The sequence below is a fragment of the Patella vulgata genome, chromosome 9 (genome assembly GCF_932274485.2).
Source record: "Patella vulgata chromosome 9, xgPatVulg1.2, whole genome shotgun sequence".
Lineage (NCBI taxonomy): Eukaryota > Metazoa > Mollusca > Gastropoda > Patellidae > Patella > Patella vulgata.
The window spans coordinates 35,162,561-35,187,823 of record NC_065887.2 but is presented as its reverse complement, the minus strand read 5'-3'; the positions used below and the strand labels follow the sequence as shown (position 1 = coordinate 35,187,823).

The following is a 25,263-nucleotide window of genomic DNA, read 5'->3' as shown; positions in this document are numbered from 1 at the left end:
GTTGCTATATTATGATGATGCAGTGAAGAATTAAATCTATACGTAAATTTGGGTTCTCGGTCGTAGGTTGAGGGGAGTATTAATTCCCCTAAACAGGTATAAGAGAGAGAGAAATGGGGTTTAACGTCCACTGGACACAAACTAGGTCATTTCGGGACTAACATATTTTTTAATTTTATTTACATAATTCGCTTGCGCGTAGGGTCTTTAGCAGTGGGAGGAAACCGGAGGACCCGGAGAAAACCCACGAGGTTGGACAGGCAATCCTACTCATTGCCACGTACAACCGGGGATTCGAAACCACGCCAGTCGACTCAATGACAGACTTTAACAGTTATAAGAGACCAGTTAACACCTAGTATATGAAAGAATGCCCCCCACCACCACCACCAAAAGCATTAATTTATATGTTCATTATACATTTATAAGGTCTTAAAAATCAACCGTTTTTGATTTTCTTTTACATTGATTGGGCATCTTGGATTTTACCACTTCTACCGCTTTACGGGACCAGTTAATACGACTGGTTATATCTTCTAATGGCCACAAAAAACATTACTTTACATAGGGTCTTAAATCAAAAGTTTAGGATTTTCTTGTACGTTGAATTGGTGGATGTTGGCCATCTTTTTTACCGCTTTAAGGGGCCAGTTAACACTACTGGGTATCTTCAAAAAAGAGAATGACCCCAAAAGCATGTTTATAAACCTATAATGGTAAATCTCTATGCCCGGAATAACTTGCGGTCTGAAAGTATATACAAGGGGATTTTCACCCGATTTTGATGAAACTTGAAATGCATGTTTATAATCTCAAGATCTTGGTTCTTTTCGATATTTACGCATATCCGACAGCAACTTCCTGAATTATGGCACCTGATTGTACGAAAAATCGCGTTTTAGCTTGTGGTACCTATAGAGGTCACAGTTTTTATCCGATTAAAAAAAAACGTTCAAATATATCACCTTTACACCATAATGATGACTGAGTTTGAATGTCGTAATCGGACCGAAACTGCCGGAAAAAACTAGACTTTTGTCTAGAAGTCGTTTTTCTGTGATTTATGCTACTGGGTGATACTTGGTATCCATCATTCTGGTGATGGTCAGCTTCATACTACCGCTAGTTGACCGACAAGTTAAGTCCTAAATTGACGATTTTAGTCGAAAACACTTAGAATATTTCGAGAATTTTGAGAAGTATATATTCTGCTTTCATTTAATGAAAGGCTTTAACTAGTCTTTGTGTGGATATACAGATGTGAATCAGAGTACTAAACAGTATAATAATTGTTGGATATGGCGGTCATTTAGGGCAGAGATCTATTCTCCAAGTAGAGTAGATAGTTCTCTGTATGCAGAATGGCAAATTGCATGTGTGTGATTGTGATGCAAATTCTTGTTCATCAAGGTACTGAAACTAGGTTTCATTATTCACACCCAATCAAAGTTATGTTACAAAACACCGAAAAATGGAATTACTTTTCTGTGTTTGGACAAATCCTCACTGTCGTCGAACGAGTCACCACATTCATCCAAAGAACAACTACACCAAGACAGAAAATTTTAGCTCAATTAGAACGGAGTTGCTGTGTCCCAAAATTCTGACGAACAGACGGACGGAGGAACCAATTATAAATCACCTACAAGTATTCAGAAGGCGAGGGACAAAAGAAAATTGCCAACTGAAACCAGGGATGCACGCCACGGACACATTTTCTCATAACATGCAGTCCTCGAAATTAGGATTTTTCTAATACGAGCAATATTTATTTCACGGTTTAATCCATGCTAAAATGATTAATTAAGAAAACAATATCAAAATATCTACAGTAGATAATCTCCTGGCTTGGATTAACTAGGATTAAAAAAAGGTTCATTAAAAGATTTTTGCATTAAAAGATATAGGTGAGACTGGCATGTTTGACCATATTCCGTGTATATTTTCAGCTGAGGATGGATGATTAAAAAACCCTCAAATAAGGATCAAAAACTTTAATACCATATTTCATTTTACAAGTAATTAATGTTAAACATAATGTTAAAACAAAACCGGTATTTTTTTTACATAAATATATAACATTATTTGATCACCGGTTATTATGAACACATTGAAATCAATAAACTTTTTATTCTCACTAGTATTTACAATGCGTTAAATTATAAGCAAATCTGTTAGAAGTATTAGTTGCTAGAGTATCAACAAGATTTTTCATAGCAATCAAGATCAATAACTCTTTAAGTAATTATTACAAATTGTTGAAAATTATCTCATAACATTTATAAAGTTCAGTCTGTCGTAGAGGTTTTCAAACAGGTCAAATTGTGTATAAATTTCAAATCAATTTGATGATCAAGGGCAATAGATCTGAAATTAATTACTGAATCAATATTGGACTGCATTTAATGTCAATGAACATAAATATTGGATATTAATTGGAAAATAACTTTTGAATCTGTAGATGAAAGAAACAAGGGGCTGACTACTACAATATATTATATATATTGTGGACATACAAATACATCCACCAGTAGCTTTGTGGTTGACCCTGGGCCAACGTGGCAAGATTAATAATATTGTATTTAGAGAGAACCTCCTTATATATATATAGTCAAACAATTACTGAAAGTTCTACAAAAATATCTTAAAAACATTAAACATGTAGAAGAATTGTTGAATGGATGTATCAGTGGGAACATTAATAGATATAGATCTTTATTTATAATAAATAATCATTTTAGCACTATTTGATTTTCCATAACAAAATATATTCATGGAATGTGGATATAAAACTATTCAAGAAACAAGCATATTATATTTGTCCTTGTAATCAGTTTGATTAAAGGGGTATACTTCATTTGATTAATAATAATTTTACCATCAATTTTACACCATTTCAATATTATTTCTACAAAAGAAGATTTTAAATTAAATGGGAAATATATTTTCTGTATTTTTCACAATAATAGTCTTCACTGACTATGAACAACTAAAAAAAAAAACAACAACACATGTTCTAAATATATTTTCTTGTAGACTAGATCATACAAAGCTTTTCCCCATTTTTCCAGTCTATAATTTTCAGGAAATAGCTTATTCTGATTAATAATATAACAAAAAATGAAAAACACCACTAACAACTTTGACCTATGACCAGAAGATTTTGTTATTTCATATGGTCTAGATAAAGAGAATACAAAATTAAACTTGAAATACATCACTTCAAACATTGTGTGTCTTATAGACATGCTTATATCCAGACACACTTTATAAATTAATGACACTGTTCAGATATGTTAGCACTTTTCACCGGGGGGGGGGGGATATTTTTGACATAACATAACATAACAGGTTGATCTAGATTTAAAATCTCCAGAACGGCAGCTCATTGATCTTGTAAAAGATATCCTGTTCATTTATCAGTGAGTGTGGTATAAAGGGGCGTAACTCTTGTTTTGTCTGTTAACCCGCAGGATTCAGCCTAGTAATTCTTTGTCCAGTTCAATATGTCACGATCATCTGATAAAAATATTGAAAGGGGCTGACCATTTCGATTTTCGCTAAGACTGGTCAAAGCAATCTACAGGCAGTGGTATCACTCTAATTCATATGCCTGATCTTTCCTCCCCAAAGTCGTGAATATTCACCAAAATCTGTCAGAAAATGGAAATTCAAACACTCTACTTTGATTTTAGTTGTCCCCAAAAGTCAACAAAAATTCCCATGAAAAACAGGGGAAAAGGGAGAAAGACAGAATTAGTAATATAGAGGAACTACAAATCGAGGGTACCAACATAAAGAAGTAATTACTTGTCTGTGACCATAAATTAAATTGAAATACTATGAAATGAATAGGGAGTAGAAATCTGTATCTTGATTACATGTTGTAAGCTTCAAACCATAATTCACCAGATTCCTTTAATGAACTGGAAATATAAAATACAGTCAATATTATAATACAGTCAATATAAATATACAGTCAATATAAATATACAGTCAGTCAATAAATATACAGTCAGAAAATAAATACAAGAAAGTAGTCATATTAACCATTGTCTTTTGACAATCCAGCTGTAAGGACACAGGTTACAGTTTTAATTGAAATTGTGACACCATATCAAAAATCAAAGACTGTCAACATATACCCTATTATCCCAGGAACAAGCATTCCATGTTGAATGTGGGAGTCTTAGGCTTTTTTCAAAGAGCGTCGCCCCCAACAAGATGAGCAGCATATGGAGCAGAGTTCCTGGTCCAAAAATATTGAAAATTATATGAAACCGATTGATTACATGCTAGCATATTATCTCCCTTGTCAATATACTTTACTACATACCCAACTATATCTTTAAATGCTGTTAACAATGGTTTACTGGTATATTCTATACCATGTTTTTTACATAATGATTTACACAGTGGCATCACCTTAGCAAGATTGTGGCGTGGCATAGAAGGAAATAAACTGAAAATAAATGGTGAAATATCAATAGCAACTTTGAATAATTGTAAGTTGAAATTACATTATATTTATAGTTTGAAATTAAATGTGTTACATTACCATACATTACATTATGTAAGATTTAGATAAAGAGCTGGCTGTTCTTGCTATATTAGTTCAAAATGAATATATTGAAAATTTCATTCAAATTACTTTATTTTGAGCGAAGATATCACTGTTCGAAGTCTTACTAGATTGTTTATTATTATTGATGGATCTACAATTCACAACACAAAGCCCCCCACACCCCCTTACTGAAACAAAATCATCACTGATATTTGCTTATTAGCGTTGAGAAACTTTAGCTCAACCTACTGATGCTCTATTTGATAATTAAGATGTCCACTGAACCAATCATTAAAGAATGATGGATCAACATTACATGTAGCAGCAAGTTGCATGGTTACCCAGTCTCGTCCTTTCTCTTTATCAACCTCCATTGGTATATGGTTCATCTGTGTTGTCCAGACAAACCAATGGCTTTCCAAAAATCTGAAAGATAAAAGATATTACTATAAAGATAATATTAAAAAACACATACAGAAAATCTTATAACTATTGATGTTCGTGGAAACTGTCAATACATGGTATAGCCTCACATTCTTAGGCACGCTTTGTACACGTTTGGTTCCGTGCATGATTTTGTATTTAGATGTGTACACAAAAATCGCTAAAACATTTGGGGAATCCCACAGAAATGACATCATAAGTGAGAATTTCTCTTTACAGCATGGAGTCCGACATTGTTTTGTTGAGTCACCACCTTTTTATAATAACACCATGTCCAAAAAATCTGCTATTTGCAAGCTGCATTAGCATCAACAAGAGCGGTTGATATACTTAGTTGTACAACGCAACAAACAAACAATGTAAACATCCTGTTGCGTACACATTACATTTTCATTAGACCAACTTTTTTCGCTGGGGGAAATGCGTATATGGAAAACAAGGCCTAACTCTTTCCTGCACACTGTTTAACATCTGTTGCTAGGCTCATCTAAGATGATGTCTCATTGGTAGGTTCATGTAGCTGTTTTATATTCAGATTAATATGTTTATGTTATATTCTTGTACTATTTATTCTATGTTATATTGTGATATGTCACTAAGAGACCCGTGTTTGTGTCTTGTGCTATTTATTCTATGTTATATTGGACTGTATTGTGATATGTCACTAAGAGACCCGTGTTTGTGTCTTGTGCTATTTATTCTATGTTATATTGGACTGTATTGTGATATGTCACTAAGAGACCCGTGTTTGTGTCTTGTACTATTTATTCTATGTTATATTGGACTGTATTGTCTACACTAACCTGACAAAGAAGTACAATATAAAAGTTCCCCAAAAACCAACAAATGGATAGAACATCAGTAGATATCGAGCAAAAAATGAATACATCCAAAATATTTCCTGAAAGCAACACAAAAGAAAATGAAAACCTACAATAATTTTATGTCATTAAATAAATTTAAAAATAATTAGAAACCGTAAAATTGATTCTACCTACCCAATAGTTTTTTGTTTTCATGAGAAAATATGGAATTTCGAAGTTGAAGTAGATTGGTAACAACAAAGGTGGTAGAACTGAAAAATATATATAAATATTATTAAACAAGAATCAGGGTAATTTACAAAACTCACATCTGGCCAATAAATCAATAATAGATTAACAGAAATTCCATTTTATCCTGAGAAAAGTTCTATTAATAAAGAACAATTAATCGAAATATCATTCTATGACTTATTGTAAACTCTCTATTCATGATGGATTCTCGTGCTGCGAAATTTCTAGGCAAACTGTTTCATAATTGAGTCTTGTGTAGTGGGTGTTTTCTCTACTATAGAGGTGCCACATAATTATTGGGCTAGGACCCCACAATTCTATACTGGTATTATTGTCATAGCCACCTCAATATGTTATTCATATTCCAACATTTTAGCACTTTGATACTTCTAGACCTATGTGGTGTATAGAAACTATGTAAAAAGAGTTATCTTAAATAATAAAGAGTGCCCAAGTTTATGTACACGGTGTCGATGTAACAAGATCGTTCAACAGGAATCACACACATTCGTTGGTATTTCATTTCATTTAAAGTTCATGACAAATACCTGGTACCAAATATTTTTCTGGGTTTTGTGTTTCAAAGTTTGGATTATACACCCTTCATTCTCTTTACTATTATATTCGATCTAAATTCTAACTAATCTGAGCTCAAATAAACAAATAACTGAATTCTACAATGTTCTAAGATCAGATCCAATCTATTTACAATGGTTTTTTAATTACTTACCAAAATAGAAATAAGTTTGTTGTTTATTGTAAGGCATAAATCCTTTCTTCTTCTTGCCCCACTGAAAAAAAACATAATAAAATAGGATTAATATTATTATAAAAACATCAAATTAAATGGTATCCTATCAACTAATATTTTCAAGTGTAATAAATTCATACATTTTCATACCACCATATATCTATCTAAAACTACCAAGCAAACTTCAGAGAATTTTGCACAGTGACACTCATGTCCATAAATTACTTTCTATGGATGAAAGTCCCGATACACCATTAGCATTTGTAGCTAAAATGTCAAATACCTAATCCACATTAATATGTACTCAGATTTATGATTCAATATTTAATTAAGAAAACAAAATAAAAATACCAACGCTATATAATATCCTGGCTTGGATTCAGTCAGATTTAAACTAGGCCCATAGCAATGGGATGAAACCCAAGAACCCTAAGGAAACCCATGCTGTGACTCAGCCACCCACCCCACCCCACCCCACCATCATAAGAAGGCAAATTTAACATTTTTAATATCTCTTGATACTTGAACTCATTTTGATGTTGAAATGATGGTTGTATATTTGAATACAATAACTGTGTTGTTTGGATTATAATAATATTATTTACCTCGATTGGTAAAGTCTTGCCTACCATAAACAGATAGTCCAATCTAATATCTGGATCCTTTCTGATAATATTAGGTTTGGCATGATGTTGAAAATGACGATAATTCCACCATGATGATGATGCCCCCTGAAAAGATTTAATTCAAAAAATGAGTCTTGCTAACTAGTGACAAATAAAATACTGAGCCCATAGGAAAACTTATCATTTTCGGTAGGATTAACGGCAAAACAAAAATCGTGCAAATTTGATCTAATACAGATACCCAAATTAAGTGATTTAATGCTTGCTATATGGACATTTTTGTATAGCAAGTGAAATAGATATAGTTTTTACGAGATAAACCTCGTTTCATTTTACAGTTTACAAATACAGGGGAAAACTATACAGTATTTGTACACATGCTGGCATAGACATTAGTATTATAATTTCTTAAACCTATGAAGTTATAATTTCTTCTATTCTAATAATACCAGTGAATATTAACAATATCAAACAGGAAATATCCAAAAGTTTAGATCTAACATAAATATCACCGAAAGAAGCAATTTCTGGTCACAATAAAGTTATAAAACAGCTCACATTTAAAAAATTTAAGTCAACAAAGGGCCATAATTCACCTTGAAGACATTTAAGATAAATATATGTATACGATGATTCCATTTAGAAGATTTAAATACAGAAAGATGACCAAAATCATGTTGTGACCATCCTGCTTGAGCCTACAAAATAGAAAGAAACAGAATTCATTTTACATTTTTAACAAATATAGAATGAATGAATGAAATGGGGTTTTAACATTTTGTTCTGATAGCAGTTGAATTCTTTTACAGTTTTCCATCCCATCCAAATGAGTGGACACTTGCCAGGCCCTCAGTCCTTCATTACAGACAAGGGAAACCATGCTGGAAAATCCCAGGGAACTTCCTCCATCAACACCGGGATTGAACCCCGAACATCATGATTTGTCAGGTAATGACTAATGCACTGAACCACAACATTCTAGAGCACTGGGTTCAGCTGTTAAAGGGATTATGTTTATTTCATGAAGCTACAAGTTGTTTGTCAAGGGCAATAACGTTTGGGGTTATTATCAGAAATTGTTGAAATCTCTAACATATATAGATATATATAGATTTTAAATAGATCAGATGTGGGCTTATAAAAAGTACTTTCCTTGAAATGTCCCTATTGTCTAATCAGGCCCGTAGCTAGCAGGGGGGGAGGGGGCGGCCAAATCAATGTCACTCAGCTTTATGGTGACGCCCATACTGATCTGGGCACGTTAGTTGTTGGATTCATATTGCGTCCAATGGAAAGGGCGTGGTTCGGCCCCCCCTTGCCACCCCAACCTGCTAGCTAAGGGCCTGCTAATGCTAATGTGCTATTATCTTACTTTGTAATTATCCAATTATCCTCATCTTCACTATTTGTTTTCCAGATTTCATTATGATATTAATAATTTAAAACAATATAAACTTGGAACTCACCTGAGCTGTGACTAGAAATACGGATGCGAGTAGATATGGTATTATACCAGTTCCAAAATACCAAAATATAGCTACAGCAAGCATCTCGAACACCACCAACTGTCCTAATGTCAGGGCAAAAAATAATTTGCTGGGTTTAAACATGTCCATTTCCTCTACTTGTCTTCGTAAACTACGGAAATCTTTCTGTAAATCTGTCTGAAATTAAATGAAATACCAACAAATGTATTCAAAAACTATAATAAAGATAAACAGCCCTCCCTCCATTACTGGTACTCATTGTCTCAAATATAACGATATAATTACACCTGCCTCATAATCATCTTCGGGTCGTAGACGACCAACCATCAATGGTCTCAAATACTTCATCACCATTTTCTTATCAGCGTGAAAGGCTGTCCAAGCATCCTGAAAAAAAAAAAATTAACATTGACATTATTATCTGTATTTCCCTTTTCTCTTCTTCCGAGCAGCAATATGAAGAACAATCACGAATTTGTGATATGCACAGGATGTCAGGATACAATTCTATGAAATACAATTTGGCTCTACTGTTTATTACTGAGCGACATTTTACCTTACAACACCTTGTCTGAATAGATTTCAATTGTGTAATTGACCATGTTGAATAACTGCACAAGAAGGACATGAAATAATATGAAATGAAATGGGGTTTAACATCCTACTGTTATGTTCTGACTGGGCTAATGAAGATGGCCGTTCACCATACAGTGTGCTATGAGGGAAATTTTACCTGGACAGCGGCGCTACGGTCTACTCTTATATTGAATTCCTTATGCCAAGGGATCTTTAATGTGCATCCAATGTATACACAGGACCTAAGATTTTTGTCCCATCAAAACTACTAGACAGCTGACAAGAAGGACAGGTACAGAATAAAAACAGTACAATTACCACACATACCCAGACCAGACACAATATCAGATAAGAAAAAAAAAAAATTAATGAAACAATCTGTTTGCAATATTGCCCCAGTGTTGATGAATAATTTTAAAGGGGACTGATTAAGAAATGTCTTTGGCCTTACGGTTCATTTCAATAACCAACAGGACAATATCTCCGTTATTTTAATTTTGACTTTAGAAGGGTTATAAGAAAATAGTCTGTTGTAACTGTTTATCACATACAATTCCATGTTTAACATCTTTTAAAACTATTAATAGTTGAAATATCACTTTATCTTATCTTTTATATGTCAAGTAACAATAACCTTGCTTATTGAATGCCATTTATAAAATTGTTTAAAGGGACAATAACACTCTTGCTGGCTTGAAAGCTCCAGAAAATAAATAATATCTCTATCTAAGTACTAGATGTTTAAGTGTCCTACCTGTTGTGTAAATTATCCATTACATCCTATTTTACTTGTCCAGAGAGTTCGAAAATATTTTTAAATCGAAGTTTCATTTGAAAAGGTTTACGTTAGACGTTTCAAACCATTATGTTAAGATGAAATTTGTATCATCAATTAATTGAAATATTCTAAAATAGTACAATTTGTTGACCAGAATAAAGATTGGAACATATTATTCAGTTACAGCAAGAGTGGTATTGAGCCTTTAACTTTGATATCATATATTTACAACAGTTCAAGTACAAATATTCACATTGCATATAATGATTTCATCATCTGTATTTACCAGTACTTATTCATCTCTTCCTTAGTTCTTCACATATTCATTCATTAGGTATATGTTGATACATGATTTAAATTTCATGTATTCATTCTATTCAACTGACAAAGGACAATGTTGCTTAAAAGATACATTATGTAAGATTTAGATAAAGAGCTGTCCTTTTCTTGCTATAATAGTTCAAATATAGATATTGAAAGGAATACAGTATATTTAAAATTTCATTCAAATTACGCTATGTGAATAAATGTCTAAATAATAGTTGATATAAAATTATAAGGTTTGAAGCCAAAATATAAAAGACTTGCAAGTGCAATATCCAGATTTAGCTCTTACACAGTGTATCTTTACGTGTCCAGAAATAAGAATTAATCATTAATTCAAAATCAAACAAACAAATATCTTATCTGAAAAGACTGATAGAAGGCTATTATTAGGCCTACGTGTAAATGTTTAGTACAATTGTATCATGTTTATCAATGAGCTGTTGTTTACAAAGATCTATTTTGAGAGTAAACTGTTGATAAACATGATCAACACTCCTCTAGATTTATAAATAATGTAAGAGATGTTTATATATGTTAAACCCCTGTGGACATCGGGTAATTAGAACTGACAACGGAATGTTAAATCACAGACTACAATCCATTAAATTTTACAAACTGGCTAGACCTCTTTGATTTGTGTCCAAAAATAAGGGTTTTTGGTCCGTGCATCTGTGAAAGGTACAGGTTACAATTCAATTTATATGAAAAAACTGAAGATCTTATTTGCACATTTAGTAATGCAAATATTGCAAAATGCAAATTATCCTTTAAATCCAAGATTCTAATTTCTAACTATAATTAATGATGGACTGATGGGTGTTATATAAGAGGCAGCATATGCTTTTTAAAACACCAAACAGGGTGGTTGGATAGTTGAATGGTTAACACATGCACGCTGTATCATAAGGTATGTCATTGAGTCAACTGGCATAGTTTCGATTCCCCCTGTTTTACGGTTACCTTCCACTGCTTAAGACACCTACACGCAAGTGAATTATTGAAATAAAACTGAACCATGTGTTATTCCCAAAATGACCAAGTTTGTGTCGAGTGGACTCTCTGTCTCTTTGTCTCTCTCTCTCTCTCTCTAAAACACCAAACACCCCTTTTCATTTCTTATGTTCATAGAGTGAATAAATTCTTTGTGTACCTTTTATATTCTAAATTTGAATTTAGATCCCATATAGGAAATATAAGAATTAATATATTTTGACCTAGCTACAATAAACTAGTTAACTGTTTTTCTAATTTTATGCAACTGAATTCTGGAATGCAAACCATGATAAAATGTTTAGTTTTTTTAGATGTACAATCATGAAACACCTGAATAAAATATTTATAATCGACTGTTTAATTTAATAAAAGCTTTATATCACATTAATGTCTGTCAACAATAAGTGTATTATTGGTGTTCTCCATGTTCTCTTCTTTCCTCCTAAAGACAAGCAGAGGTGGGCGAATGGTCTTAGGCATTCGCTATAGACCATAAGGTCTCTCATTGAGAGTCAAGTGGTGTGGTTTTGATTCCATGTATGTAGGCGACAAGGAGTAGGGTCGCCTGACCGACTTTGTGGATTTTCTCTCAGTTCTTCGACTTTTTCACAGACCCTACACCAAAGTACATTATTGAAATAAAATTAAACCATGTTAGTCCTGAAATGACCTAGTTTGTGTGTGTGTGTGTCTGTCTCTCCTCTCTCCATTTCTAATCAACTTGTATACTGACAGTCTAGTCAAAATCCCTAATTATTCTGTATAACTTGACAGGCAAACTTTTGGATGATGGTATAAGCCTACTGGTATGGTGGACTGGCACTCAAAATATAACGGTATGGGACTCTTTAATAGAACATGAAAGATATATTTTTTAAAAATTGGGATAAAATATAAATGTAAATATATTTTTTGATTGTGAATCTGATCGAATCACTAAATGCTTACTTTTAATAGATATTTTCTAGATCAAACTAAATTTATTAAACATCTAGAAAATATCTATTAAAAGTAAGCATTTAGTGATTCGATCAGATTTTAATTTTACTAATTGAAGTCATAGTTTATCATACTGGTAATAGTGAGATTATTTAGTTTTAGATAATTTTGGGTGCTTTTGCAGATTTCTAGGTGATATAATCTATACAAATTTTGTAGGATTTTGGATTTTTCTTTCACCACTATAGCTACATGGTTTCCTGTAAATTTGCCTTTAGGACCTGCTTTAAAGGGCATATGACTATTTTTTGGTGCCATAAATGGATCTAAAAGTTAATATCAGTGTATATAAAGTGATTTATACTCAATTTAAAAAAAAAAAAAAAATGTAATTTCTAATCAGTTATGTTCGGTGAAATACGTGAACAGTCCAAACTGAATGACAGTCCTTTAAGCCTGCTTCGTCCGTTCTAAACATTTTTTTTTATTATTATTTTATCATTTGTGAATCGGCCATTACTATTTACTGCCACTTTATAATTTAGGATATGTTTTTCTTTGTTTATTGATTTTGAGCCTGAAACGATTTGGTACACAACTCTTGTACCATATTTCAAAACATTCATTGTGTCTTAAATATTTGATATCATGATACCACATTTTCACGGCAACAGAACAACATCAATGGATTGAAATGGACCAATATTGAATTTTAATTTGTGTTTTTAATTTCGAATATTACAAAAAATAATGAATTTTAGAGCCATGGCTCCTTTAAGTAGCAGGAGCTTTTGCCATTTTTTCATCCATGATGATGATCATGTGTGCCATGTATTTCAACAAAAAATCAAACTGTCAGCAAATTATTGACTACGTCAATAACAGTTTTCGTTGTTTTATGTAACAAGAAAAACAAAAAGGTTAATATTCTGCATATAACAAAAAAATCTATTCTCTGTGAGACACAAATAACAAAAAAAGCAGAGCGCTGCAAAACACATCTTTTCATTTGTGACTAGCTTAAGTAAGTAGCCTTCATAATCTCACATAATATTAATATTATTCATATTGGATGTTGAAAAAATTACATTGAATAAATGACGATAGTACTAGAAAATACAAAACAATATAAAATAGCTTTGAAAAACTATTTGAATTGAAATATATAAATATTTGAATTGAGATATTAAAATAATTCAATTCAAATATCTAAATATTTCACTTAAACATTTATAATTAAATATTTCCATTCAAATATTTAAAATGTAGTGTACGTGAGTATTTAATTTACTAACTACATTAATTGTCATATAAATGGTTAAATATTTTGAAATAAAAATTGCCCAATTATGTTTTCTTTACAATAAATTATTACGATTTTAAATATATTACCGTAGCATCTTCGCCTGCGTGGTTTCCGATGATTCTTTCACCGCCTGGATGCTTCTTGGCCCAAATACTGACATCATATACAATACCTTCAATAACCAGCCACCGGTCTGTCTTTGTCGCATGCTGCCGAATTTCTTCCCAAGAATATTCAGCTAATTTATCTTTTCGTTTTTCTTCTTGACACATTTTGCCAAAATTTCATTCATTTACTAAAGACAAGAAAGACTGTCAGTGACGAGATGTCGACTGTCCATGTATTAATTTAAAAGTCAATGGGAAAATAAAAGTGAATAAATGCTAACAAATGATAAAAACCGGCCGGCTCAAATACCGGTTTATTTGCTGTCCTTCACCTTCAACTATGAACCTCTTCCACAACTCGCATCATAATTCTAGACCAATCGCTGTATTCAAAGGGCCGATTTGACATCTCGCGCGTGGGTCGATTAAATAATCACGTAGCCTAGTACAACAGAAGATGCGGATATGAGATTTATATTTTTGATCTTTGATACCGCAACGGTAAATGACCGACCTGAGGTAACAATTAAAAAAAAGTGATCATTCTTTTATCATGATATAATACACGTGTGCCATTTGGTGCGACGGAACTTACCAAAAAATCAATTCAGATGAAAATCAACTAGTAGTACTACTGGTAGGCGATGAGTTTAAAAAAAAAGAGTTTTCGAGTGGAACTTTATTTTTTGGTATACCGCCTTCCGAAGAAAACAGGGGACTTTTAAAAAAAGGCTAGCCCGCCTCTCTGTCACACTTTCTGATAAGTGAAATAAATTGGGGTTTAATCAAAACCGGGGGGGGGGGGGGTAAGAGCCCCACGCTTGCGAGAGTCGCGATTAGATAACTGAACTGTCGATCTTTATTTCAAGTCCATCTCACGTCCGTTACATTACAGATTAGATAATTAGAAAAACGACAGAACAGAGTTTAATTTATAGTCCTACTCTTTCTTTGTGTCCTTTATCTATCAAATAATTCACTGCTGCTTATCAGTTATGACCAGTTAAAACAAGCGGTTGCCATATAAGATACATTCACATTTTGCAAGAAATGGATGGCAAAGAGATAAAATCAATAGGACTCATCCTCGCATTCAAAATCTTTTGATCCTTAACATATTTGTTAAGTTTCGTCAGAATGGTACAACAATGGTAGCCACTCCGGAGGTCCTACAAAATCTAGCCTATACATATTTCAAATTTTGCGTGAAAAGCAGGGGCTATAGCTCTAGAATCTGTCACGGATTATGGTTTGGGCAACGGAGGCAAATGCCTCTTTTTTTTATAATTTGTAGAAAAAATAATGAAGACCCGGGCCATTTCCAAAAAATCGAGAATAAAGTGGCCTTTTTTCGGTCAGAAAAAAATGATATCAACGATTTCATGTTGGGTGGGTTTTAAGTGGGAAGTTGTTATCAGTAATGATTCCATAACCCGAAACCCGAAATATTATTTCTGGTTGACGGGGCGGTCTTGTTAATTGTCCAAAATTTCCGTCGCCCAATATACTCACTCAAGCAGCCCGCTTGACAACAAGAATCGCAAACCGCGAACCGTTAGAGAATAAAATCTTGAATCAATTCTCCGAGTGTATTCCTGACGAAACAAATTCTGCACTATTCCGAAGTACATCTGCAACAACTACATTCAGATTCCTAATCTAGATCGACACGAACAGCTTAGAACTAAGTACATGTATATTTAACTTCCCGCCCGGGATATACTCCACAGACACCCCACAGACCATTTCAGGTCGAAATTTCAAAATTTCCTAGGGGAGTGTTCAGAGGCGGATCCAGTGCCCTTTTTTGAAAGTGTCTTTTCTCAGACCCAAATATGTCCGTTCCCAACCCGTTGCAGGGATCCCAAATGACTCAAACACACCAGTCTGGTCTAATTAATGCTCCCACTTTCAAACGAGTTCTTGTTGTTTAGCTGACGGTGCCCTAATCGTATAGAGTGACTATAGACAAATATCAATGATAGCATCTTGTGGAATCGGCGGCATATACACTCATGCCATCACCGACGCGCATAAGTGCAACTTGATGTAGCATTGTTCCCAACATAATCCTCGCTCGCCTTGACAATTTTCGAGTCGCATGTTCAACTGGCTTTTTTGCTTGATTTTAATGCATTTTTCAACAATTTCCGAACGTTTACTTCTAAAGACGAAAATATCAGCCAAATAGCTCTTGGAATGGCTACAGATGCAAGGAAATGACGGATAATTTTCTTGGGAGGGGGGGCGGGGCAAAAAAAACCCCACTCAGCGGCGTGTCCCGTCTCCGCAGTCAGTGCCCTCATTTTGCGGCGCCCCCTCCCCCCTTTTCAAAATTCCTAGATCCGCCCCTGGTACCCCCTCAATCCCACTGGGGGGGCACCCCCGACCCCCGCTAGGATGTCATCTTATCGTACGTAACTAACCTACGAAAATTAATTGGTGGCTAGCTTTTTTTGAATGAATGGCCCATAGATATCCTATATCTTTATAGTCTTTATAGGATATCTATGGAATGGCCATTTTGCTCAGTAATCCCAGCCAGAATTTGACTATTTTCTAAATTTCCGTTAAAGTTTAAAATATTTGTTTTAGAACTGAAATAAATTAACTATTAGTCAATCCCAACGCTAAAAACATCAACAGAATTGATTGTGTATATCTGAAATAGACACGACCGACGCACAAAATAGTGCCAAGATGGCAGCCTCTATGAACAACCATTCGCAGACGCTGTCATTGAAGACGACGTCAAATCTATGAGTTGTAGATGTTATTTTTGTGAAAAATCATTGGAAGAAGAGAGAACATGTTGGGACTGGACGAATTATATAGTCTTTATGGGTGCAAAGGAAACAATGCTGAAGATAAACCTATTGTTTACAATGTAACGTATGACCTGTGATGTGTAGATCACGTGATATGGATATCATGGCTATTGACTGTGTCTGAGATACTTCTCCGCAGGTAGCGTGTCTCAGATGTTCAGAATGCCTTCTTATTGCATACTTTTACACAATTTGCGTATAAAGAGCGGCCATTTTGACGGGCAGTTTCATTTCGATTTTCCCGAAATTCGAATTCAACCCTCATTATGGTGGAATGGTGAAATATTTAAACGGTTTTTAAAATCGGAAAAAAATTGTGACATCTAGAGAATCCGCAAGCTAAAAATGCGATTTTTCCAACGATCAAAGGCCATAATCCAGGAAGTTACGTTCGGATATACGCGATTATCCAAAGGAACCAAGATCTTAGTGTGTAATGGTGATATATTCACATGGTTTTTTTTTAAATTGGATAAAAATCGTGACCTCTACATGGAGGGCAAGCTAAAAATGTGATTTTTTGTACATTCAAGGGCTATAATTCAGTAAGTTACGATCCGATACGCGCGAGTATCGAACGGAACCAAGATCTTTGGGTTATAAACATGTATTTCAACTCTCATCAAAACCGGATAAACATTGTGACCTCTAGAGGTTCCACAAGCATGATATACCAGATGCTATACACTACTTGCGTACGAGCGGGCGACAATTTTGTCCGGCAGTTTTGGCCCGATTTTCACAAAATTCGAACTCAATGAACATTACGGTGTAACAGTGATATATATATATTCGAACGGTTTTTTTTAAATCGGATAATAATTGTGACCTCGGCTCTAGAGGGACAAGCTAAAACATGATTTTTTATACAATCAGGGGCCATAATTCAGGGGAGAGAGAGGGAAATGGGGTTTCACGTCCACTCGACACAAACTAAGTCATTTCGGGACTAACATATGGTTTAATTTTATTTCAATAATAACGATGTAATGAATGAACAAGAACTGAATAATTTATTAGGCTATGGTTTTCTTTACAGGTCAAACTGAATAACATTTCTAGCAAATTATGCCTATTGATTTCAAACAAAAGCTGTAATGGGATAGCAATTAAATATGGCAATATTTTGGTTATTGTACTATGGGTTTCTATTTACGTACAATGAAGTAGAGACATGCCTTTCAGAATAATAAGTCATATAATTTCATCTTTCCCAATGGCTTAGATAAAAGACCAGCGGCTGTCAGGCAGGATACGCCCACATTTTCGAGAGATGGATAGAGAACAAGCTATAAACGCGATTTTTCGTACAATCAGGGGCCATAATTCAGGAAGTTACTGTCCGATATGCGCGAATATCGAAAGGAACCGAGATCTTTGGGTTATAAACTTACATTTCAAGTTTCAACAAAACCGGATAAAAATTGTGACCTCTATAGGGTCCACAACCTTGATATACCATATTTTTACGCTATTTGAGAACGAACGGCGGCCATTTTGTCTGTCAGTTTTGGGCCGATTTTCACGAAATTCGAACTCAGCCGACCTTAGGGTGTAACGGTGATATAATAATACGGTTTTTATACGCCCACATTTTCATGTGGACGTATATTGTCGTCGCCGCTGTCCGTCCGTCCGTCCCTAAGGACGGTTGAGTTCGAATTTCGTGAAAATCGGCCCAAAACTGACAGACAAAATGGCCGCCGTTCGTTCTCAAATAGCGTAAAAATATGGTATATCAAGGTTGTGGACCCTATAGAGGTCACAATTTTTATCCGATTTTGTTGAAACTTGAAATGTAAGTTTATAACACAATGATCTTGATTCCTTTCGATATTCGCGCATATCGGACCGTAACTTCATGAATTATGGCCCCTGATTGTACGAAAAATCGCGTTTTTAGCTTGCCCTCCATGTAGAGGTCACGATTTTTATCCAATTTAAAAAAAAACCATGTGAATATATCACCATTACACACTAAGATCTTGGTTCCTTTGGATAATCGCGTATATCCGAACGTAACTTCCTGGATTATGGCCTTTGATCGTTGGAAAAATCGCATTTTTAGCTTGCGGATTCTCTATATGGTATATCAAGGTCACAATTTTTATCCGATTTTGTTGAAACTTGAAATGTAAGTTTATAACTCAAAGATCTTGGTTCCTTTCGATATTTGCGCATATCGAATTGTAATTTCCTGAATTATGGCCCTTGATTGTAGGAAAAATCACTTCCGTTTAGCTTGTTTTCTATCCATCTCTCGAAAATGTGGGTGTATCCTGCCTGGCAGCCGCTGGTTTAAATCGGATAAAAATTATGACCTCTAAAGGGTCCACAAGCTAAAAACGCGATTTTCCGTACAATCAGGGGCCATAATTCAGGAAGTTACGGTCCGATATGCGCGAATATCAAAAGGAACCGAGATCTTTGGGTTATAAACTTACATGTCAAGTTTCAACAAAATCGGATTAAAATTGTGAATTCTATAGGGTCCACAACTTTGATATACCATATTTTTACGCTATTGATACACTAAAACGTTTTTTTAAATCGGATAAAAATTATGACCTCTATAGGGTCCACAAGCTAGAAAACGCAATTTTTCCTACAATCAAGGGCCATAATTCAGGAAATTACAATTCGATATGTGCAAATATCGAAAGAAACCGAGATCTTTGTGTAATAAACTTCAAGTTTCAACAAAATCGGATTAAAATTGTGATCACAACCTTGAAATACCATATTTTTACGCTATTTGAGAACGAAGGGCGGCCATTTTGTCTGTCAGTTTTGGACCGATTTTCACGGAATTCGAACTCGGCCATCCTTAGGGTGTAACGGTGATACAGTAATACGGTTTTTTAAATCAGATAAAAATTATGACCTCTATAGGGTCCACAATCTAAAAACGTAATTTCCCCTACAATCAGGGGCCATAATTCAGGAAGTTACGGTCTGATATGCGCGAATATCCACAGAAACCGAGATCTTTGGGTTATAAACTTACATTTCAAGTTTCAACAAAATCGGATAAAAATTGTGACCTCTATAGGGTTCACAATCTTGATATACCATATTTTTACACTATTCGCGTACAAGCGGCGGCCATTTTGTCGGTCAGTTTTGGTCCGATTTTCACGAAATTCGAACTCAACCTTTATTACGGTGTAACGGTGATATACTAAAACGGTTTTTTAAATTGGATAAAAAATTGTGACCTCTGCCGGGACTACAAGCCAAAAACGCGATTTTTCGTACAATCAGGGGCCATAATTCAGGAAGTTACGATCCGATATGCGCGAATATCGACAGGAACCAAGATCTTTGGGTTATAAACATGCATTTCAAGTTTCATCAGAATCGGATCAAAATTGTACAATCAGGGGCCATAATCCATGAAGTTATGGTCCGATACATGCCAATATCGAAAGGAACCGAGATCTTACGGGGATAAAACTATATTTTAAGTTTCGTTGAAATCGGATAAAAATTGTGACCTGTAGAGTGTCCACAAACAAATTGTGGAAGGACGTCCGGACGGACGGACAAACAGGGGCGACGACAATATACGTCCACATGAAAATGTGGACGTATAAAAAAATAGACATAGATTTGTCGCTGAATAATGGCCAAAATATTTTCTTCAGGTTAAATAAGACTATCGGAGGGCATGCCATTGCAAAAAGGGTGATTATTGATTGGGTATGTTCAATTGTTGCGCACCAAAATCGAACTCGCCCAAGTTCTTGTGAGCCTTAACACATACTTTAAATTTCGTCTAAACCGGAGTAAATTACGGTCTCTAGAGGGTCCACGATCTTGGTATACATGTATGTATTACAAGCTTTGCCACTATTTGCTTAAAGGGAACGGGCCATTTTAACGGATAGTTTCGGTCCGAATTTCACGAAATTCGAACTCATCCTTGTAATGAACATACAATTGAGGCAATTATTGAGGGGCCACAATATTTTTTGTACAATCAGAAAGGTACGGTCTGATAGGCGCCAAAATCGAACCCGTTCGAGATCTTTGAGATATAATCATATAATTTGTTTTATTTTTCATCAAAATCGGATAAAAAAAATTGTGATCTGTAGAGTTCCCACAAACAGGGGCGACGACGTAGGAGTACGAGCCGCAGGACAAGGGTTGATCCTTAACTTTCGGGCAACCAGATTTTCCGGGCAAACGGGTAAGTACGTCTATAGGCGTCGACAAATGTTCGTCCACATAAAAATTACATCACCGTATATGAGCTTTAGAGGTCTATCAGGTTCGACATAGCATCTGATATTCTCGGCGTGGCAGAAGTGTATACATAGATGAAACTTATACGATAAAAATATTATACACTATATTTCTGGTAAAACTTTTCTGTGCTCATCACAGGGTGAAAGGCATTTTTAAGCGAAAATTCTCGTTGTGATCCAGATCCTAATTAGACAGTAGTTCTGTAATGGATAAATCACCCGTTCCTTGGAAACTCGCAAAGGAATATCCTGACATCCACTTAGCGAGCAGCACGTGAATCCAATGCGGTCCATACAAAACAGAGAAAAACGGCACTGATGACTGACGGACTGACGCTGGATACAAGGACTCGTGCACAGAGAGAAAAGGGGGCTCATTTAACGGATTTCGAACCCCATCCGTCGAACCTTACGGGCACAATGTAATGTTTATCACCTGAAATCGGCGTTTTCTTTCGGTTTTATTTTTGGACATTTGAGAAAAACATTCGGGTCTGAGTCCCATGTTTAAGGAATTGAATACCATGCACCTAATCCTCTAAGGGGGTGGTGATATTATTGTCATAATTAAAGAATTTCATTATTTATCCACGTTAAGAACTTTGTGAGAACTTTGGGCATAAATTTTGTTCTACCATACCTTGAGCTATGCAACAGAAAAACAGCATTGCTGAGGGCCTCCATTCTTGCCATTGTGGGCAACTTGGACTTTTTTTAAGCCCTCTCGGTGGTTGGCATTCGAAAAATAGAAAACTAAAAAATTCCCAACAAATATGTCTGCACTGAATTTCATTAAAATTGTATCAATGCAAAGGGTATTAAATGTCCCGTATCTTGCCATGACCCAGAATTTCTTTACCCATTGATTATCCATAACCAACCAATGACAAGTTTAGTAAAATATGTCTTGGAAGATATGTCCCCCCACAACCTATATAAAGTTACAAACACAAGAGCATTAACATATCTGATTTAATATACACTATATACATTTATATTTTTATAAATCATAACCTTTTTAAACATTTAATTAATGAATCACGTATCTTAACTCTAATAGATTCATCACCTTCACATATAATATGTGTTGAATCACCATCTACTTGTATTAATGTTTCGTCATTTGGCTGAAATAAAATACACAGTAATTTAAAGACAACATAACCTGTAAAAATGATAAGTGCTTGATACAAGGGATTATTTCCTCATTTTTCTATGGCCTAAAAATAAACTAATGTAATTATAGTTTTCTTTAATTAAAATTTAACCACTCTCTATAAAATATAACTATATCTTTTACTTAAATTGTTACTGTTATAGAGGTTTTGTTCCTCCTTCATGTACCCAATTTTCTTAGGTTTTGTATGATGGGAATTTTGTCCAGTGGATTATTTTTCTTTGTTGGAACATTACAACCTCTATTACAACCTTTGATCACACAGGTATTTTTACATAATATTTTCTATAATATAATTTCTAACCCCCTGTTTATAATATAGAACAACTCAAAATGAGAGAGAGAGAGAGAGAGAGAGAGAGAGAGAAATGGGGTTTGATGTCAACTCAGGACTAACACATGGTTCAATTTCATTTCAATAATTCGCTTGCGCGTAGGGGTCCTTAGCAGTGGGGGGAAACAGGAGGACCCACAGAAAACCCATGAGGTTGAATAGGCTATTCTTTGTGACATACAACCAGGGAATCAAAACCATGCCATTTGACTCAGAGACAGACCTTATGATACAGCGCACACATGCTAACCATTCGGCCATCCACCCCCCCTAACTCAAAATGAAAATTGCTCATTATGTTGCATGTATTAGTAATCTCTGTTATTTTTCTATTTACAATAATAAATACATGTAATACATTAATTAGCATCTGACCGGTCGGGGGATTAAAGTCTCTGAGAGTGATCTGAGTGCCATAGTGATCCCTTGCAAACTAGAATATCAGTCCAAAAATGGTTGAGTTCTGTTTAGTATGAAGAAATGAAATTCCATTCATATATGCTGATCCCTATGTAAATAGTCCAGTGGCTTTAATTATAGTTGTAATGTTGCTTTTACTATGTTTATGATACTAGGTATAAAGTATTAACTATGTATTACTCACAAGATGTATAATAGAACCACTACCAGTATCTTCAACTTTAATTGATGATATACCTTGCTGTAATAACAATACTAGATATCAACAATCAACACTTAAACTAATTATTTAACATTATAAATGATACCATTTTTATAGACAAGCAACAGAAACAATTTACTTTAGGTACAAAATAATCCTATTGTCAACAGATTTCTGGATTTTAGTGTGTCTTAATGTAAATGTTATTTGATGTGAAAGATTTTCTTTTTTTCAGTTACCTGGGTCATAACATCAACAAATGTCTGAATATTAGGAGAACCAAATATATAGGACTTCTTGTGAACTTCAAATCCATCATGTGACCTTTTTTGACCTGATGCTACTTCTTTTGGTAATGGCTGCAGATAGAATAAACATAAAACAAAGCTTAAAATACAAACTAATAAAATATCATTCTTGTTCTTTTATTTTTAAAGGGCCAATCCCGATAATATTTTGGAGAATAAAACTGCTTAATTTTGTGTTAAAATCCCCTACCTTAGGGCCAAGCAACTAACTCAAGTTATGTGATGCGTTTTCGAACAACTTAAACCCGTCAGTCTTCATCTGGAAATGGAAAACAGTGTCCCACCCTGTATAATGCGGTGTCTGGATAAAACCAGACTTTTATTTTATAAAAATAATGTGTCGGTGAAATTTACCTTTCGTTCTCAAGTACAGCACATGGGTCATTCATTGTATAGACCTCTAAAGGAACGGGAACCGATTATCAGGTCACTTAACGAAAAATTTGACCCGAAATCTTAAAAGGGTTACGTGTCCGGATAAGCAGTTTTGACATTCATGTCCAAACGACTCAATATTTTGAGCTGAAAGTTTGAGACAAGGTAGATACACCATTCCTCTATATTTCATACGTACTCAGACTTTTATTTTTGAGACTCTGTTCAAATCGGGATAGTCCCTTTAATAAGAGTTTGAACTTACAACATCATGGGCAATAACTTGTTATTGTACAAGATAATTTTCTCATATCTTAAACAAAGTTGCATTGTAATTTTGAAAGTTAATTTATTGAAAGTAATGAAAATTATACATACCTTGAGTATATAAACGTTATCTCTTACATTAAGTGAACCTGTTATCATAGTTATAGCAGATCCTGCTTTTACTTCTACAGGTTCCATTTTAGCTGCTAACTACAATCAAATAATTAGAAATATAGCTCAATCTAAATGTATACATAGGTATGTATATTGCTGTATATTTGAGAGTTACAAATAAAGTCCATGTTTTATGGGATTTCATTAATTTCTTAATCAGATAGGTCATTTGCATTTTCGGGAAAACATTTTAGGTTTAATTTTGAGGTCCATATATTTTATTGAGGGTTTGTAGTACTCTGTATATCACAGAGTTAAAGACCAATTCAATGAAAATTTATTGCATATATATGTATTAGGATTATATATTTACAGAAATGTATTGACAGTATGAGTCTCTTATAAGGGGGAAAGGTATTGCTCCAGCAATACTCTCAATAGTGCTTGTTTTATATATTACAACCTACCTCAGAATCAATCTCAACACTTTCAAATTTCCGTTTAACTGGTAAAGATAAAACTTGACCATGTTTATATGTAAATGGTGATGGTTCCTATACAATAAAAACATAACAAAATACTTAACAATATAACCCCAACCTTGGATTAACTATCTATTTGAATAAAATCAAAACTCGAGCTCACATAATTAAATTTTCATTTCATTTACTAAATGTTATTTACAATATAATATATTCTGTTGACAAAAATATCTTAAAGGAGCTAAGTAGCTAATATTTGGTACCTAGAAATTCACACAAATGGGTCGCAACACGTACATATAATAATGTAATATGAATATATATAAACTGATTTACATTCAATCGTTTCCGTTTTTACTCTAATTTCCAATCAGAAGTCTCAATCAAATGGCAATCTCTAGTGTCTGGTTATTCCAGTCTACAGCAATAGTGTTTATTTTTTCTAAAATATTGGTTATTGGAAGCCCATCTTTTCCTGGTAAGATCACAGCATCAATGTTGATTTAAATTGACAAATAATTTGTGTTTTCAATGTCGAAGACTTCGGATG

The 25,263-nt window shown here is 34.3% G+C and overlaps 2 protein-coding genes and 1 long non-coding RNA gene across 6 annotated transcripts in view; 1 reads left to right on the top strand and 2 right to left on the bottom strand.

Moving 5' to 3' along the window:
• Window positions 1-1,979: 1,979 nt before the first annotated feature.
• On the bottom strand, window positions 1,980-14,285 carry LOC126807806 (acyl-CoA 6-desaturase). The gene is made up of 11 exons (XM_050532637.2): window positions 13,933-14,285; window positions 9,215-9,314; window positions 8,907-9,100; window positions 8,037-8,138; window positions 7,420-7,545; window positions 6,794-6,854; window positions 6,007-6,083; window positions 5,812-5,909; window positions 4,814-4,990; window positions 4,337-4,462; window positions 1,980-3,926 (listed from the first exon to the last, which is right to left on the bottom strand). The coding sequence occupies exons 1-11, from the start codon at window positions 14,116-14,118 to the stop codon at window positions 3,878-3,880; spliced, it is 1,296 nt and encodes a 431-aa protein (XP_050388594.1). The 5' UTR covers window positions 14,119-14,285; the 3' UTR covers window positions 1,980-3,877.
• Window positions 12,413-23,548, top strand: LOC126807807 (uncharacterized). Its single transcript, XR_007674176.2, has 3 exons — window positions 12,413-12,437; window positions 22,392-22,476; window positions 23,403-23,548. It is a non-coding gene; the product is annotated as an uncharacterized LOC126807807 (long non-coding RNA).
• The window catches only part of LOC126807803 (integrator complex subunit 9), an 18,854-nt gene continuing 15,583 nt past the window's right edge, over window positions 21,993-25,263 (bottom strand). For all 4 annotated transcript variants that reach the window (XM_050532628.2, XM_050532629.2, XM_050532630.2 and 1 more), the window contains exons 18-22: window positions 24,699-24,785; window positions 24,229-24,327; window positions 23,407-23,526; window positions 23,150-23,206; window positions 21,993-22,161 (exon numbers count right to left, since the gene is read on the bottom strand). In XM_050532628.2, the coding sequence (XP_050388585.1) occupies window positions 22,042-22,161; window positions 23,150-23,206; window positions 23,407-23,526; window positions 24,229-24,327; window positions 24,699-24,785 (483 nt within the window). In that variant the 3' untranslated portion in view covers window positions 21,993-22,041. The remainder of the gene's footprint in view (window positions 22,162-23,149; window positions 23,207-23,406; window positions 23,527-24,228; window positions 24,328-24,698; window positions 24,786-25,263) is intronic.